The sequence below is a fragment of the Peromyscus leucopus genome, chromosome 8a (assembly GCF_004664715.2).
Source record: "Peromyscus leucopus breed LL Stock chromosome 8a, UCI_PerLeu_2.1, whole genome shotgun sequence".
Taxonomy (NCBI): Eukaryota; Metazoa; Chordata; class Mammalia; order Rodentia; family Cricetidae; genus Peromyscus; species Peromyscus leucopus.
The window spans coordinates 28,304,303-28,323,346 of NC_051085.1; the positions used below are offsets into that span (position 1 = coordinate 28,304,303).

Sequence of the window (19,044 nt, forward strand, 5' to 3'; positions counted from 1 at the left end):
AGTCACAACCACACAAAGAAAAATGGAGTCAGAGACTACTAGTGCAGACCCAAATGACAACATCCCTCACATCACCAGCACAGAGAAAACATTAAGGGAGCATTTGCTGGTCTCAGAGACAGAGCTCCCAAACCTTCAGTCTCCTTAAGGAAAAGCTCACACAGATGCCTGAGAAAGAGTAGCCCAAGGTGCCCGTTTTCCAGGAATGCAGGGTGGAAAGCAACGTCATCTTCTGTAACCCCAGAGACTGACCCCAGGTCCCAGCTACCACACCTTCCATCCCACCTGAAGGACTAATCCCTCCAAATCACCTGATCATAGTGAGCAGAGAGAGAAGTTTACAGACCTAGACATTCACGGGTGACTAGCTGGCAAGACGAATTGAGACGGTCACCCTTAGGCCACTTCCCACAACACTGCCTGCCAAGACATAGTGAAGGCTGCTGGGGCTTCTCATGCCAGACCTGTTCTGGTTTGCTTTTCTGTTGCTAAGCTAAAAACATTGACAAAAGCAGCTTGGGGGAGGCAAGTGTTTACATGGTTTACACTTATAAGTCATAATCCATCATTGAGGGAAGTTAGAGCAGGAACTCAAGCAAGACCCAAAGCAGAGACGATGGAGCAATACTGCTTATAGCTTGCTCTCTGGCTCTCTCATTGGTTCATTCTCAGCTAGCTTTCTTAAATAGCTCACACCTCCTGTCTACAGATGGTGCTGCCCACAGTGGGTTGGACCTTCCCTTGTCAACCATCAATCAAGACAAAAAGACAAGACTAATGGCCACGGGCCATTCTGATCTTGGCAGTTCAACTGAGGTTCCCTCTTCCCAAGTGACTCTAGGTTGTATCAAAATGGCAATAAAAACTACCCAGTACTTCAAGATCCTTACCAGGAAACCACAGGGCTGTTTCCACAGTAGGACGAAGCATCAGAAGTCACTCTTTCCATGTGCCTACCTGGTTTCCTTTCCTAACCACACTGACTTCCACTCTGAGAGCTCCATTCCTCCCAAGGAGGCAGGTCTTGCCCACTCTCTGAGAATATAGCTGTGCACAGGCATGAATAGGCATTTTTAGGTAATTAACATTAGCTATTAAAAGTCAATACTTGTTTACTGTTACCTGTCCAATTCCACTTCCTTCCTATCCATGATGTAGTCATCCTAAATGATTACACATTATTATTTTTTTTTGAATAGTTATCTTGCAGGGTAGTGGTGGTGCACGCCTTTAAACCCAGCACTTGGGAGGCAGAGCCAGATAAATCTCTATGAGTTTGAGGCCAGCCTGGTCTACAGAGCGAGATCCAGGACAGGCACCAAAACTACACAGAGAAACCCTATCTCTAAAAAAAAAAACAAAACAAACAAACAAACCAGTTATCTTTGAGTACTTAGAGTATGACTGTATATAATCTGTCTAGTATCATAAAATTCTCAAGCAAAAATTAAAAATGTTTTAGTACAACATCATAATGAAACCTAAGTATTTCTCTGGATTACTAATTACACATAAACAAGCATAAACTACTTTTGCTGTTTTGTTTTGATTCTTTTTTTTTTTTTTTTTTTTTTTTTTTTTTTTTTTTTTTTTTTTTTTTGTTTTTTCGAGACAGGGTTTCTCTGTGTAGCTTTGCGCCTTTCCTGGAGCTCACTTGGTAGCCCAGGCTGGCCTCGAACTCACAGAGATCCGCCTGGCTCTGCCTCCCGAGTGCTGGGATTAAAGGCGTGCGCCACCACTGCCCGGCTTTTGTTTTGATTCTTAAGGCAGAGTCTCACTATATAGTACAAGTTGGTCTTGGACCTCCCAGCCTTCCTGCTTCACCTTCCCAAGTGCTGGGAAATTACATGTGTGTACCACCCACCATACTTAGCAAACAAAAAATAACATTGCAAAAATCAACTTCTCTGGATTGAAAAAGATGAACGACACATAAGACACATCAAAAACATAAAAAATGACATCAATGAATAAAGATTAAAGATGGCGGCAAGTGGACACACTGAAGAACACAAGCGTAAACATGCACACTATCCCTCAGGAAACATTAGGATGTATCCTTACCGTGTGAAAGACTTGGCTAACGTAACCACAAACACAGACTTTGGGCTTAGAAATATGTGGAGTCAAACTCCCACTTACCACCAATTCTATGTCTTAAAAACATTTCTTGTCCCCAGGAAGCCTTAATTTCCTCCACAGCAAACTAGAACGCACAACATCCACCTGACTAAAACAAAAGTCTACTACTTTCCAGTCTCATACTACTCTTCAGGCTGGATCTTAAGATCTCAGAGTTTGATTCCCTCACTCCCAACTGAAGTTTGCCCATGTCTTCATTATTTTCAGGAAGCCTCAGGTTGGCCAGGTATGAGAATTTAACCATTTCAAACAAATCCACCATGTAGTAGCAAACGATGAAAGGCTAAGAGTAGTTTTGTCTTAAATCTCCATTCTTCTACAAGAATATATAATGCTGAACGAGATCCCCTTTACTATACACATTTAACCAACAAAAGTCGACAGAAATGCTGGTGCCAACAGGAAAGTTACAGGCTTTCCATGTCACAGTAACACTTACTACACATCTAGAGAATGGACAACTAACTATAAAGTTTAAATGAAACGAATAGAGAATCCTGGTAAAAGTTAGTTTATGTACAAAGAGTTTACTATGAGCTTTTAGTTCTGCTTCTGGGAAGATGTACTCTGGCTATTAGACAATGCTTTAATCTGCATAAGCCAAGTTTGGGTATCGACTACACTTCTAACAAGTACTTCTTGAAATATGACATAACAAAATGACTTATATAATGCCTGGGCCAAAAGCTGAACTCTACTAACAACAAAAATTTAATACTACTTTTCTCTTTAAAGAGAGTTAAGTAACTTTAATGATGAATTCACTTGAATACCAAAACTACATAGACTTGTAATTCCGTATAAAAGAATAACAATTTGCTTGATTCTCTATACCTTTAACATTTTCTATAGCAAAGTTTATGAGGCTTTTCAACAGACGCTGAACAGTTGAACACTAACAATGTCACAATTTCATAATCAAAATGAACTGAAAGGCTTCCAACTCAGTGTCACAACTGAGAGATACAATATTACACTAAAACCAAAGACAGTTTAGATTTTTCCCTCATGACAAACTGTTATATAAAATATTTACAGCTCTGCCTGACTTCCACTTTACAAAAGGCTGAAGTAAGTACCTGAAACTTCTTTAAAAACACATAACACTTACCAAGAGAAGGAACCTGAGAGCTGGGAGTCTAGCAAAGTGGTCAAGCATGGGCTTGGTGCACACACAACAAAGAAACACACACCCCTACCTCCTACAATGCAAACCCCAAGAACGTCAAAGTACAACTGACGAAGCTAAACTAATATAACCATAATAATTTTCTGCAAAAAAAAAAAAAAAAAATCATATACATTTATATTGGGGAGAAGGAAAGTTCTTTAAATGAATTTGAGGACTGGATTTTGCCTATACATATTTATTATATATAAACAGTAAGGCATCTAAAAAGCTATGTAATATGAAACTTATAGTCACATAAATATGCAATTTAATATACTCAACTATAATTGAGCATTCATGTCCTGAAAAGTGGGTGCATCATGAAGGACACCTCTCTGTATGTTCTTGAAGCTTTAGTTAAAGCTTTAGTACTAAAAAAGTGTTCATCTAATTTTACAGGCATTTTCATCTGACATTTTATAGGAAAACATTAACCACAAAGTTAAATGAGGAATGTTGGACTCCTCTCCATCACTGGCATCTTTCTCTCAATGAGGATGCTATAGTAAGCCCACCACAGTCCAGCCTTACATACTCTTAGAGGGCCAAACTGTCTACCTCAGAGTTATACTCCCAGCCCCCTTCTTATCTCATTATCCTCGGTAACAACTCTCCCCTCCCAGACTTTGGCCGGCATCCTCTTCCACAGTCAAACCCTGGATCTTGTCCCTGCATGGCTCTCCATCTCACTAGACTTCAGCATCCGACTTTCAGATACAATCAGAGTCCTGAGGAGAAAACCTAGCGTACAAATAAGAGTTGTACTCCGTATGTTGATAACAGAGGATGGCAGGAGGCAGCCCACCCCAGGGGAGAGGGAACTCTCACAGCAGGACATTTAGGTAGCTCTTAGAAAAGGCAGGTATTTGAATACTAACAGGAAGAAATTGCCAATGCAGCATCCTATGTGTGAGCAGAGAGATAGACCGGCAAGGCCCACTCGGGAGGCGGACTCGGGCATGCACCCAATGTCAGCCACTGTGAGACAGCACTAAGAAGGGGAGGAAGCTCCTGCCACAAGATGCAGGGAATTCAACTGGAAGCGGAAGACAGCTCTAAAGTAAGGGAAGCCCAGACACCTGGCTATTCGCAGTGGGAAGGAGGAATAAGAGTCCAGAACAAGCCTTCAGGGACAGGTGGCATTTAAGAGGAAGATAAAGTTGGCTTTTAGAGCAGGAGTGTTCCGTAGACAGCTGGGTATATGGATCAGAAGTTCAGGTGTTAGATATAGACTAGACACGTGTATTAAAAGTTTAAACAAAAAATAGTAAATCCTACTAGGTACTACCTTGTTCAAAAGGCATGTTCCAGAAATAATTTCCTAATGTTGTTTATCTTGCTTGTACTAACAAACCATTTACAACATACTAAACTGTATTTATATTTTACAAAAATTACACATTCTTATGAATCTACCAATAGACAATTCAAAAAAAAGATATAACTGCCAAGTTCCCAGCACTTTCTCTTTTGGAGCTTTGAAGAGCAACAGACAAGCACATGATTGGAACCATTACCAAGACCAACTTGTAATTTACTGCCTTAAAAGGCACTTAGCTTATTTAGTGAAGTATGTTATTACTTCTGAGGAGAGTATTCTAAACAGTTCTAATAAAAACACATACTATTCAACAAGCAGGCATGCAATTTGTCTTTAGTCTAAAGGTAGAATTAAACCACAAATTACATATCAGGAATTTAAAACTGAGCAAGTTGAGAAAATTTAATTTGCATATAATTATCATACTTAAAACTAAAACCCTTTATTTCATTACTGAGATATGTAAATACAAACAATGATACTGTGCAGGCAAATTACAAAATGCACACTATGCTTCCTCTAATGGCCACTGTGTTCTATTGACGGAGATATGAATGCCTGACGTTAGACAGAAACCTCTTTCACTGTAACTGAGTGCCTATACATCCTAACGCAGAATGCTCCACAGCAACAACCTATCAGACTGAACAGGCTTCCTCTGTAGGGTACGACTCTGGACAAACTTACATTCTTCACTCCCACGTCAGCACCTTCTCACCATGCCAATTCTAGACACTGCGAAAGTGAAGCACGAGAGGAAAGCCCTCCCTAATAACGCTGACAACTACAGTTAGCCCTTGTCCTGCCAGAAGGGTTAACATTTCCGTCCTTAGTTAACCTGGGAAACTGAAAATCTCTTCAGTTCATGAAACTAGTATGAGCTTCAGATCACAGACCACTCTATGCTCTTGCTTAACGTCCTAGAAAAACTTAAGAGTAGCCATGTTCTCAGCACACTCTTTAACATTGGGTAGATGTACTACCAGGGTCAATCCCACACTGGTTGGTCAAACATACCACCCAAGAGAGCTGGTCCAACCGCCTCTTTTGCCCCCGACAGCCCAACTCAGAGATATGAGTACCTTTACCACACAAAGCCATTAAAGTCCATAAGCAAGACAAACACTTCCTCCAAGTATCTAAGCAAGGCTCATGGATCCTCTGACTCCCGACAGTTCTGTACACCCACTTCCCTATTGCTCAGGCTTAGTCAATAACTAACTACCACACAAGTGATTGCACATCTGTATGTTGGCAAAATGAGTCTACTTGGCTGCCTCTGTCTTTAGCACCATGAGGCAAAATTGGGATATGACTTAGATAATATTACGTTAAAAAATAGGCTTCATGTTAGAACATCAATTTTCCCACTACTGAGTCTTTTAATTTGAGTACTTTCCTCTCAACAATTCATTACACAAGTTGATTCTACTGTGAATTCAAGAGCTAAGGTTTTCCTATCATTTTAAACTTAGGATTTTCAATCTCAATTAAGACAGGAAACATTCCATTCCAACTGCTTATGAGAAAGCATTATATACCCAAAATGCCAAAAAGCATAATCACATAATTATTTTTAAATATTTGTCAGAACCTAATAAGCATATAAATTAAAGTTAAATTTATTCTGAAATTAACTGATTAAGAAAAATGGAGTACTTTCTAAAAGACAAAGTTGAAATCACTTACTTTCTGCTCAGCATTTTCCTGAAACAGAAGTCCAAAGTAGTCCTTCTCCAGGAGATTGAGGTGCTCACACACTCTGTCAAATAACACTTGTCCTTTAGCGCGTTTCTGCAGAAAAACAAAGCAAATCTTCACTTTTCTAAAGGAGATCACAAAAGGGAAACAGGAGATGTTGACCGGAAAAGGGAAAGAATGCCTGTGACCTGAAAGACAAGGGAGGACACTGGGGCTGGGAGAGCACAAGAGAATGAAGAGTGTGTGTGTGTGGGGGGGGGGGGGGACAAGAACAAAGTTTGTAGGGAAAAAAGCCGTAATAAAATGTTTTTGTATACTAATATATTAAAAAAAGTATCTTAAAAGCACAACTGATTTATTACAAATTCATATAAAGTATTTGTTTTCAAATGTTATAACAATTCAAAAGATTATTCTAAAATGAAGGCCTAACTAAATGCATTCTGCTTTATTGCTAGTCTTATTAATTACTAAGAAGAGCAGAACAAAATGCTGACTGTTCATCTACTCATATAAACCACAGTAAAGACATATGTTCAAAGTGTTTCCCTCAAAACCTGAAGATGACTCACGACATTTCCTAAAAGAATGCTGCCCTATGAAAACTGTCTGATGTAACTCATACAACTTACCCTATCAGCACTGAGGCTTTATTTGTTTATTTATTGTTGTTACTGTTTTTCCAAGATATTTGTAGAACACCAGGCTGTAAATTACACTTTTATTTTTATTTTTCTAGAGAATATAGTATTCATTCTTTGGAGATCTAAAAGCTCCAAGAAGCCACAGAAAAAGAGGTCATCATTTAGCCAGTGACAAAGCATACCCATTTCCAATTCAAAGGCATAAGCTTGGAATATCCCAACTGTGAGTTCAGTCAGACATGTCTCTCCTCCCCAAGGCATGTACAGATGCCACAACTAGATGGCCAGTGAGATTAGAACAGGGCCAATAAAAGGCTCAGTGAACACCCCAATATCAAAATATGCACCTGTCCATTCATGCAGTACATAGAAATTACACACACACACACACACACACACACACACACACACACACACAAAGACAGAGAGAGACAGAGGGAATCAATTATCAATCTTGGGGAGTAGAATCTGGTACTTTTACTACTAAATATTTCATAATAACATTTCTAAAATATGGTTATTATGTCAGTAGTAAATGAAAGAAGGAGAAATTCACACCAATTACCATAGCAATGTACTACATCCATCACTGTGGATTCACAATCAGTGGATGATATTTAGTTAAGTTACTCAACTAGACATGCGCTTCTATTATTTACGAATTTACAGTATATAGAAACACTGGGGTCTAAATACACCACTACCTCTAACAAGATGTATAACTGAAGTTTTCAGAATTGTGAGTGAGAATAATACAACATACCATAAGCATATGGCAAGCATGAAGTAAATTAAAATATGTAGCCACTGGTTATGGTACTTGAAATTAGGAATATTTGAAAGGATTATCTAAGACAATGTCCATAAATATATACATCACAGAGGAAAACATACTCCAACTTGGCTTAAAGTCAGTTTTTATAAACTCGTATCTCTTCACTAGTTTCTACCTCAGAGACATGCTCTACTGGACAGTATTTATCCTAAAAGACTAGGAAGAACACAACCACAAAGCCAGCCCCACAGTCTGGTGCTGAGATGCTGAGCCCCAGCCTGGGCACTGGAGTCAGACCCAGTTCACCATCACTCAACATTTCGTGAACATCATTTCTGATATAGACAGTGTGACAATGGGAAAACTACACAGTCTCCTATCTGGAAAACGGAGACAGTGACTAACGACTCTCCACAAGAATCATATTAAAGCAACAGGACACATCAAACTGTCTGGATCAATCATAGCTGAATTCTACTTCCAGCTGTTCTTTGACTTAGCCCATGTCTCACAATTATCAACACACTGTTCCTCCTCCTAGGCTTCCATCTCTAAGACATAGACATTTTAGCAGCTACTATGAAGTGTGTGACATGATTAATAAATGTTTGAGGTGTTTCATTTGAGGATTCACAGAAGACCTGTATAGGGCTTTTTGTGAGCTGTTCTTAAAAAAAAAAAAAAAGGTTGGTGTTAAATATGATTTTAAAAAGGTTCAGTTATTTTATTCAACTTCCTTCGAAGTTACAGAAGTTGAAATGATCCAGTCTTCCTGTCTGCTTAGAATTAATGCTATCTGTAAAGTGTAACACTTACACATCTGTCTAGGGAGGAAACTTATCTTCTTTGTTCAAGCTAGGGTTATTAGAACGTAGGCCAGGGTTGGCCTCAGTTTTGAGGTCCTCCTGCCTCAGCTTCCTGAGTGCTGGATTATATTCATTGAAACTATGTCCAGCCATCGGTTTGTTCTCTTATATACAATTATAGTTCTGTTACATGAAAGGACCACGAAGGAACATCTGCCAACCAAGCAAAATGAAAGACAGTTTCCTTTACAACTTGTATCAAAAATAGCCGTTTGTGTGTATGTATACAGAGATACATCTTCTGGAGTTGCTTGAACATATATGATTTCAGGGCTGACAACTTGGTACTGGACAACCAGTTAAGGGCTCATCCTCAGGAAAGACTAATTATCTCCTCCACACATACCCCAACAATAATCAAAGAAAAAGAGGCCACAAATTTGAAAGGGGCTGTAGGTGGGGCTAAAGGGTATCAGAAAGGTTGGAAGATGACATGGGAAGCATTGCAGGAAGGAGATGGAAGTGAGAAAATGATTTAGTTATATTTTAATTAATTTTTTTTTCAAAATTAAAAAAAAGTATATATAGTTGGTTCATGGGCTATTATTCATCAGTTTGGGGTTATCATCCCATATAAGGAAGATCCTCAAATCCATTATTTTCATTTTTTAAAACAATGTTTTTGTGCCACAGGGCACATACAGAGGTCGGAGGACAACTTGTAGTACCGGGTTTTGTAGACGGAAATGGGGTAAGGGTTGGCAGCAGGTTTCCCTAACCCATCTGGGCCAGTTCACCAGCCTCTTCAACTGATTTCCAAATGTCAAAACTCTGCCTCTGCTTCTCAACAAACCTCTACATCCTCATCTCCTATAAAATCTATTCCAGTCTCCCAACATTTCAACTTTCTTCCTCAAGAACTTTTGTTTGTTTGGTTGGTTTGGTTTTTGAGACAGGGTTTCTCTGTGTCCCTGGCTGTCCTGGCGCTCACTCTGTAGACTTCCTTGAGAACTTTATTTTATACCTCTGGCACTCACTCTTCTCTTCCCTTCTAAATCACTTTAGCTTTTCAGTGCCTGGGTTCTTTAAGAAAGGCATAACTTACCTCAATGCCTCCTACAGCAAGCAGCACTTTGCTGAACTCTAAACCAGTAGGGACAATATTGGACAGCCTGGCTCACGTCATCAGTGCAGGCCAAAAGTCTGGCAAAGTGGAGTCTAGAAGGCAGGCTTTCTGGCTGGCAGTCATACACAGTCTCCTGGGGCCTCATTCATGACTATCGGCCCACAGATTCAAGAACCAAAGCAAACACACACTGCCAATAAGTTTGGGAGAAGACTGGCCACCAACCTACATAAGCTTCTCCTTAGTAAATGGGAGCATTTCCAGACACCTTTGGAGAACTACACAAGCAGAAAACCACTCCACATTTGTCCTACGAGCAGGCTACGCCCATATTTATACAAACAAGGCAACTGGATTTTTCACGCTTTGCACATTTCTTAAGACATTAGCTTCGCCGTTGTTTCCTATTGCCTATTTACTCTATAACTGTTCTTACGTTAGCACTTACATAAACTGTTTCAGTCTCTGTTCTAATGATGTAGCACTTAACACAACCATGTAATTAGGAATGGGGCACTACCTCAGGGGTAGAATCTTGTCTAGCATCTATGAGATCCTTGGTTCAATCCTAAGTACTGTCACAAAAAGGGTTCATAAAACTTACCAAGCATACTTTGAAACAGGAATTTTAGTTTTAATCAATTCCAACAAGCTTAACAATCTGTTTCCCCCATACACCTAACCCAACTTACACCTAAGCAATACAGAACCAGGGAAGGGAAAGGTGCAGTGGGGGAGAACCCGTCTACTTTCCAGGTGTCAATCAGACACTTTATGTATCTGCATAAGTGTGTGTGTCTGTGTCTGTGTGTCTGTGTCTGTGTGCACGCACACACACAGCAAGGAAATGCAGCTTTGGTAGGAGGGGTGCACACGCATGTGACACGTCCCAGAGGTCAACTCTGGGTGCCTCCCTCATCATTCTCCACCTTATTTTTTGAAACGAGTCTCTGAATCCAAAGCTCACCGGTTCAGCTAAACTGCTGGCCAGCAGCAAGTCCCAGGGACCCCGTCTCTATTTCTCCACACGCCACCTGCCACACGGGATTGTGTAAGTGGACACTAGGGGTTCAACTCCAGGTCCTCATGCTTTGCACTGTACCGGCTGAGCCACCTCGCCAGGCCAGATCTTTTTGGTTCTGGTTTTGTTGTTTGTTTTAGAAGACACTGTATATTAGACATAAGCAAAGGAGCTTGAAAAAGCAAGATAATTTAGATGTGTCTTCAAAAATATTTTACTTAAAAACTAGCAGACTAGCTTATGGGAAGCTTCTCTTAAAAGCAGACCCCAGCTAAAGAAAAACAGACTGAAATCTGAGACATTGAGCAAAGTCTCCTGTGTCTGTGCTGTTATTTGTGGCATTCATTACTAAAGCCAAAATATGACATTTCTGGAGACCTCTCAATGTGGAGGAATTTGTGCAACTGCTTACCCAGCAGATTGTAGAGGACGCCACACACCACTGGCGTTTTATAAAACACCATCACTGTCTCCTTGTAGGCCTCTCCACACTGCCCTTATTGTGTGCCAAGAAGCCAGTGATGGGAAGTACACAATGCAATCCATACATTACTGGTACAGAGCTATGCATTTTGTACTCACTCTAACTACACTGTGCAAATATCAAAGGCCAAGGAACAAAGGTATGCACAGAGCAAACCAAACTCATACATTGTTGTGGGGCAGAGGAAATCGACTAAAGCCATATGCAAGAGGAAAGAGCACGTCAGGCTAGGGGCATTATTGTCAGAATCCTTTTCCTACCAATCTGAATCACCTGTCCACAAAACTGTCTCCAAAGTTCATTCAAGTTCTGGAAAAAAAAAAAAAAAAAAAAAAAAAAAAACTAGAGCCAATGACCTCTTTGTAGATGATTAGAACATAATTCCACAAGTAAATCAGTCATTTATGTTTCCCTGACTGTGGGAGCCCACAAAAGCTTCCTGGTGAGATCTGGGCTTGCTTTACACAGCAGGGCTGCATTAGGGGATGGCTTGACCATGTGCACAGTCACCAGGTGTCTGGAAGGGTCTGCACTTGGCTGTGCTGGGGGGAGGTCTTTGCTCCACCCCTTTCATTCCTTTAAAAGCCCTTTAGAAGACAGAAGGGGCCGGTGGGTTTGGACCCAGGCCCTTTCTAACTGTCTCTCTCCTCTATGTTTCTACCTACAAATTCCTCATTTCTCCCTGCTCAAGAGTACCCTGGGGAATAAGAGGAATCTGGTCTCCCTCAGCTGACCATTGATTAAAAACTAAATTTGAAAGGTTATTCCAAGTACTCAAAATACTCCTCCAAGTTGAGGTGTCTCCAATAATGTCCTATTTGAAGAAAAAAACCACATCTGACTGCCTATACACACACTTTGTTCCCTCGTCATCATTCTCAGAGCAACACAATGCAACAACTACTTAGACAACATCATCACTATATTAGAACTCTAAGTGATTCGGCAGTGAGTTAAAGTATACTGGAGGATATCCATCAGCTGCATATAAATACTAGGCCATTTTACAGAAAGGATTTTATGTTGTATAGCTCTGGGGGGCTCTGTGGAAGTTCTGGAAGCCAACCCCTTTTAGATGCCCAGGAACAACCAGATTTGCAAGAAAAAAAAAAAAAAAAAAAAAAAAAAAATATATATATATATATATATATATATATATATATATATATATATTAAACAGAGTAGCATTTCCATCTTTTCATTTCCTATGACAAACCTCCATTCTACCCAATTAAATATATTTGCAAAATAAAGTAATTATCCAGATACCTGTGAGAAGAAATAATGAACCGATATAAACACTTGTAAAACCATTGTTAAGAATAGCATCAACACTGTCAAAGTAGAAGTCACTAAACTGCCAGAACTAATTCAAAGTCTTAAAAGATATTTATTACACTAACTTTAGTATGTGCTACATTCAAGGTAAGGATCCACAAGTTTATTTGAATCGTGTGATAAAACAATCAGTATAGAAAAGCTGTGACATAAACTAAGACTTAGAACTGAAAACACACATTTAGTGCTAATCCCTATAAAAACGATTATATTTAGTATGTGTGGCTATGAAAGTGTGCAAATTCGCACACACATTTTCTCACTCAACCACCACCAGGCCTGCCACCACAACCACGCCCACCAGGAGAGACAATGGATTCACATCAGCAAAACTTCAGAAAATAGATTCAAAGGGTAGGAGGCGGAGCCTGCAATTCTTTTTCTCTCTCTGCAACCTCTCCCCTAGATGGTGGTGCACCTCTGTAAGATCAGCACAGTGGAGAACTGAACTTATTAGTGATACACTTACTCAGTAGTGATCTATTCGGTGACTCTGAACGACAGGACTAGCCTAGTTAAAGCCAGCCAGGAGAAGCAAGTCTAGCTCAAAAATGGCAACCCTGGCCTCATAAAGCTAGTAGACAAAAGCTGACAGTGTATGGTATAGGCTATCTTCTAATAGAGCTTATGCTAAGAGATCTTAATACACCTTCCCTTTATATAAATAAGGGAAGCATATCTCCCTAACACATTTTGTTGTTTCGTGGAAGACTGCATCACACCACTTCATCTGATAAACCTTGGCAAAACTCTGGAGGTTTTAGTTGTGTTTTGTTTGTTGTTTGTTTGGTACCGTGATTGAAAGAAGGCTTTAGTATTTTTTTAAAATTCCTCTGTTTTAGAGATGAGAAAAATATGCCTATGCAGACTTTACAGATTGTATTCTGAACCTCAGCTTTCCCACTATAACTTAAATAGTTCTTCATTTTCTAAAGAGAAAACAACCCAAAGACTAGTTCCTCCTGTTCTGCTACTTGTTAGGGTCTTAAACCAGGGACAAATGGCTAAATGAGATGCCTATTTAACATATCAAAGTGGACCTGGCCACCATTCATGTTCTCCCAGAATCCCTTAGTCCTTAACAGTAAGTTCCAGGGTATGGCTGGCATATCCCGCCCTCCCCCTGTGCCTCTTCCCTATATAATCCAGACATTTCGGTTGCTCAGCCCTTTTGTCTACCCTTTACTCTCCTGGCTTGCCCCTCTCCCCTCCCCTGGCTCCTTACAAGGCCAGGCTAAGGGTCATGTTCAATCTGGACTCTCCGATGTCTCTGCATCTGGCTGTGCTCTCCCTCACATCTACAATAAACCTCCTCTGCCATACCTAGGAGCAGTCAAGTCCTCCTTTTTCATTTCTTTTTTTCACTCACTACCAGCAGGTGGGTACAGTCAAAAACTACTGAGTGCTAACTACAGAGGTCTCAGTGCCTGGGAGAAAGCATCAGTAAGGGTGAAAGCTGGTACTCACAGCTACAAGTTACTTTCAAATGGCAAGCTGATTGCTTTCAAAATACCACTGATTCAGAGGGAGAAAAACAATCCTGGTGTTTTGAAACCAAAAGTTTAAAGAATATTCTAGAATTTCAAGACGACTCAAAACTCAAAACCACCCTTTCAAGAGGAAACATTGTTGAAGAAAAGAAGTCGGAGTAAGGCATTATTGATGTTCACCTTTTCAAGCCCAACCCAGTCAGCAATTTACTACTTCAAGAAAGCAAAGAGCTCCCAGCTACTGGAGTCCACATTTCTCTCCAAGCTGCCAACTCCTGGGGCTCATCTCTGCAGCATGCTTGTACTCCTAGATTTGGCCAACCTTTTCAGAAATATAATGAACTGTTTTTACTCATTAAGGCCCTGAAGAATTTCTACAAGTCAGCCAACTGTTCCTAAGCATTAAAAAACCCCGCCAGGGGGGAGACAGAAGCAAAAATTAGGAACACAGATAAGCAATGTTATCAAGGTACATATGTAGCCAGGCATGGTGGCACATACCTTTAATCCCAGCACTCTAGAGGCAGAAGAAGGCAGATCTCTGAGTTCTAGGCCAGCCTGAGCCACAAACCCCGAGCAAGTTCCCAGACAGCCAGAGAGCCACACAGAAATCCTGTGTTGAATTTTGTTCTTTTTAGGTATACCAATCAATGTACAAGAAAGTAAATGGAAATAATGGCTTTCTAGGAGAACTGACTTGGGCAAAGCCCCACATTAATGTTCTAAGGGAAAAGGGAAATAGGTTTAGGTAAAAGAAGGAATGCAAGCACTTTAGAAAGCCAGTAAGAGTTGAACAGCACAGTTCAACATCATAGATAGGAGATTCCTTCCCAGGACAGTGCATGATTAATGAATAAACTAACAGCACAGTAAGTTCAAAGGAAGAGAAAGCATTCTGAGAGCTGCACTTGAGTTAGATGTTATAAGCCAAAGAGGAATCATGCTGATGAGGAACACAGAAGGCAGATTAAAGGACAGAAACTTTACAGGAGAACAGACAACTCTGACGTGCAGGATGAGCTGGATCACTGTGTATGGGCAAGGAAGGCAGGTAGCCTGTGGTCACACCTGACAGTCCTGAGGGTCCAGCTGAGAAGTGTCTTGAGTACAACATCAGGCCAGCTCCCACCTAAAGAAGTTCTTTGTCTTCTTCAGGTGGGACTAAAAACTTCTACTACTCCCATGGCATGACACCCTTTTCTCACTTTAAAAAACAAATCCTTGGGGGGCTAGAGAGATGGCTCAGAGGTCAAGAGCACTGCTTGCTCTTCCAAAGGTCCTGGGTTCAATTCCCAGCAACCACATGGTGGCTCATAGCCATCTGTAATGAGATCTGGTGCCATTTTCTGGCCTGCAGGGATATGTGCAGACAGAACACTGTATACATAATAAATAAGTAAATAAATAAACAGATAAATCCTTGGACAAAACTGTCATTTTAAACCCTTTTGTGAACCTAAAAGAATGGAGAGTTGGTCAGAGACACTGTATTTGGATCTAGTCACTGAAATTTTTAATTTGCACATAAATTATTCCCAGTTCCAAATACACCCTCCCCAACTTCTATGTGGTATTTTATGGAGTATCAAGTATCATAACTTCTAGATCCTCCAAAAGTATAAGGATAGCTGAAATGACTCAACTGTTTCACCTCTCAGGGTCATGGCTGTAGTCTGAAAACCAACCCGGGGAGACAGAAGTAGACACAAACACATACCACTTCAGAAAGCAAAGATACCAAATAGGGTTTTCTGAGACTCAAAATCAGTACCAAGAGGGCCTGGGGACCTTGACACATTCTCTGCTCTCTGATGAATACTTTTATCACCAGAACACTGCTGCTGAGAGCTTGCATTCTGATTGCCTTAGGAAAAATGGTTGTGACATTCCTGTGTGGGCTAAAACAATGCCTTCAATTCTCAGACAAAATCAACATGTGGGAAAAACTCGCAGCTGCCCGAGGAAAATGTGAGCCTTTAGTCAGAAGGCACATGGACTCACGCTTCTAAAGTCTCTTCAACTTCCACACTTATTTTCCAACCTTAAAAAATATATACAGGTTTACAAACTCTAGAAAACCCAGCTCAATCTGAGAAATAAAGGAAGCCAATATTTTCATTCTTACTTTGCAGTCTGAGAATAGAAGAAAAGACAGGAAGTCCCTTGTCCAAGACATACAAAGAGTCACCAGAAAACTAAACCGTCTCCTGGCTAGACCCATGACTTCAAATAAACCGTACTGTACTTTTCCTTAGAGGAAAGAGCTCCGCTGTTTTAACACACACAGTGTGTAAATGACTTCTACAGCAGCATCACAGAGAGTCCCACATCCAAGCATCTGGAGCCAACGTGCAGAATCCAGAGGACCCTAAAATTCCTCACAACTTAAGCTCTGGTACCAAACTAGGTTGTCATCTATCATTTAGATAACTTAATGAGACAAAAGTTGATATAACCTTCATTAAAAAATATAATAATCCTCATTGGATATGATGGTATACACCTTACTCTCAACACTCAGGAGGCAGAGGCAGGTAGATCTCTGTATGCTGATCTACATGGAGAGTTCCAGGCCAACCAGGGTTATTTACATCTTGAGTTCTTTCTCAAAAATAATAGTAATAATAATAGTCCTTCCTCAAAAGTAAGATTTAAAATATATGTATGTGATTAAATTTATCAACAAATGATAAAATTAAAATAAAACATAAATATCAACTTTCATGAACAATAGTGAAAAGGTACTTAACACTCTGAAACAAAATTATGAAAATATACTAGGCTTTGGATAAAAGGAAATGCATGACGTAGCAATATATTGCTGCTTCATAACCAGAAAGAGCATGACAATCAAGCCATTTCCATAGTATTTTTTTAGCTTGATTCCAACCAGCCCCTAACAATGCACCCCGCTATCCAATCTACTTGTCACCTCCACCTCTGGGGGGAGGGGGGCTGGCAAATATCTGAGGCATTCTTTTAACCTGCACTCTCCTTCCTCAGAAGAACGCCAACTTCAATGACGACAAAAGGGTTTTGCTGTGGAATAATCCTTCTGTCCACTGTGAATATGTATTACTCTCACTGGTTAATAAGTTGACTGGCAGGACGATCAAAGCAAGGATACTGGGATGAAGAAGGGCAGAGTGAGGGAGTCGCTGGCAGGTACAGGGAGCAAGATGGGCATGCCGTACTGAGAAAAGGCACCAAGCCACACGGCAAAGCACAGAGAAGAAACACGGGTTAATTTAAGTGAGAGAGTTAGCTAGGAACAGGTAAATGTTTGGCCAGTTAATATGAAGACTCCGAGTGATTATTTGAGGGCGGCTGCAGGACAGGAAAACTCCACCACCGCCGCCGCCGCCGCCGCCTACAGGTTTTGAAAACCAGTTTACTTGGCAGTTGTCTTTATCTGGTTCCTGAGGCTCAAGAGCAGGAGGAACAGGTTCAGGGGGTCTCTAGGAGAAAAAAGAATTTTGAAACAGAAAGCCAAAACAAGTAAGGGGAAGTCACATGTGGGTCTACAGCCCCAGCTACTCAGGAAGGCTAAGGGAGGAGGACATCTTCAGCTCAGGAGTTTGAGGCCAACTTTAGTAAGTTAAGCCCATCTTAAAAAGAAAGAAAAAAAAAATAGATGTGTGTATGTGTAGGTACATGCATACCCATCAATACCCATCACACATACACACACAGGAGAAGAATGGATATTGATGGGTATATAGAAATATACACATTACATACATGTGCAGGCCAGTAAAAACAATACATAATATACATGAACACATTATACATATCCTATATGTTAATTCTACCTATGTATAGAGTGATCTGAGTAGTAGAAATGACGTTTAGATAAGACAAAAAAAAAAACTCACAGAATTATGTTTCCTGGTATTAAAAACATTCATTATATAGCAGCACTTTCTTTGTCAACAAAAACAGTGATAGGTAATTAACACAAACAGGAACTTGCCAAACTGATGCAGTATTTTAAACAAATCATATAAAATTATCACCTACAAAGACCATCTGCTAGCCAATGCAGTGAATTTTTAACACCCCCAATATACAGTTACCGCAACAACACAACTGACATGTCCCAAATCTTAAGCGGCATCTTGGCCCTTGCTCTTGGAGTCCTTTTTAATCTTATACTGGTATTTGAGGTCTTCCAAAACTTCACTCTGTTCCATAAAGAGCCCATGAGTCCAGACATTCCATCTCCTCAGGACTTCTTACAGTGGCCAGTTTTCTCTCTTCTTTTTGTTTTTTAAGACAGGGTTTCTCTGTGAAGCCCTGGCTGTTCTGGATGGAATTCACGCTGTAGACCAGGCCTGCCAGAAACTCAATCCACCTGCCTCTGCCTTCCAGAGTGCTGGTATTAAAGTGCGCACCACCACGCCTAGCTCGTGGTCAGTTTTCTATTGGCTCCCTCTACCAATGTGGATGCCCTAAGTTAAATTCATTAGGTCCTCTTTACTGGGCATGTTACATAAACCTAAGGGTGACTGAAAATTAACACACGTACATACAGAAATGAAAGAGTAACTACATTCATCTGGAAAACCATGAGAGAAATACAACCTTTACTGACAGTTCTCCCAAGTCAAAGTCTGTGCCTTACATTGCATGTGCCTTTCTCAAATGCTCAAAAATTCAGTAAGAGCTCCAGTTTCCCACACATACTTCCCTCAAAGAGTAGTCGGACACTAGTTTCCGGTGTGATCTACAGAAACACAGATAAGCACCATCAGCACATCACCCGAGTGTCTAGGCCAGCACTAGACAGGAAAGCATGAGAGCACCCGACTGTGGCTCACCACCCTCCGGGCTCCACTCCTGAAGAGGGAACAGAGCAGGGCTGATGAGAAGCAGACCCAAATTAATGTTACCAAGTAACCAAAGAACCACAATGACAAGAAAATTTAGATGAAAGAGACATTAATTATGAAGGAACTTCTGCACTGCTCCAACATCTACTAGGATGTGATGAAGTACATACACCCTATGTTCAGATACAAAGTC

At 40.5% G+C, this 19,044-nt stretch overlaps 1 protein-coding gene across 1 annotated transcript in view; it reads right to left on the minus strand.

Moving 5' to 3' along the window:
* The window catches only part of Epb41l2 (erythrocyte membrane protein band 4.1 like 2), a 109,846-nt gene that overhangs the window by 60,627 nt on the left and 30,175 nt on the right, over positions 1-19,044 (minus strand). The window contains 1 exon segment of the mRNA XM_037200510.1: positions 6,324-6,428. Within this exon segment, the coding sequence (XP_037056405.1) occupies positions 6,324-6,428 (105 nt within the window).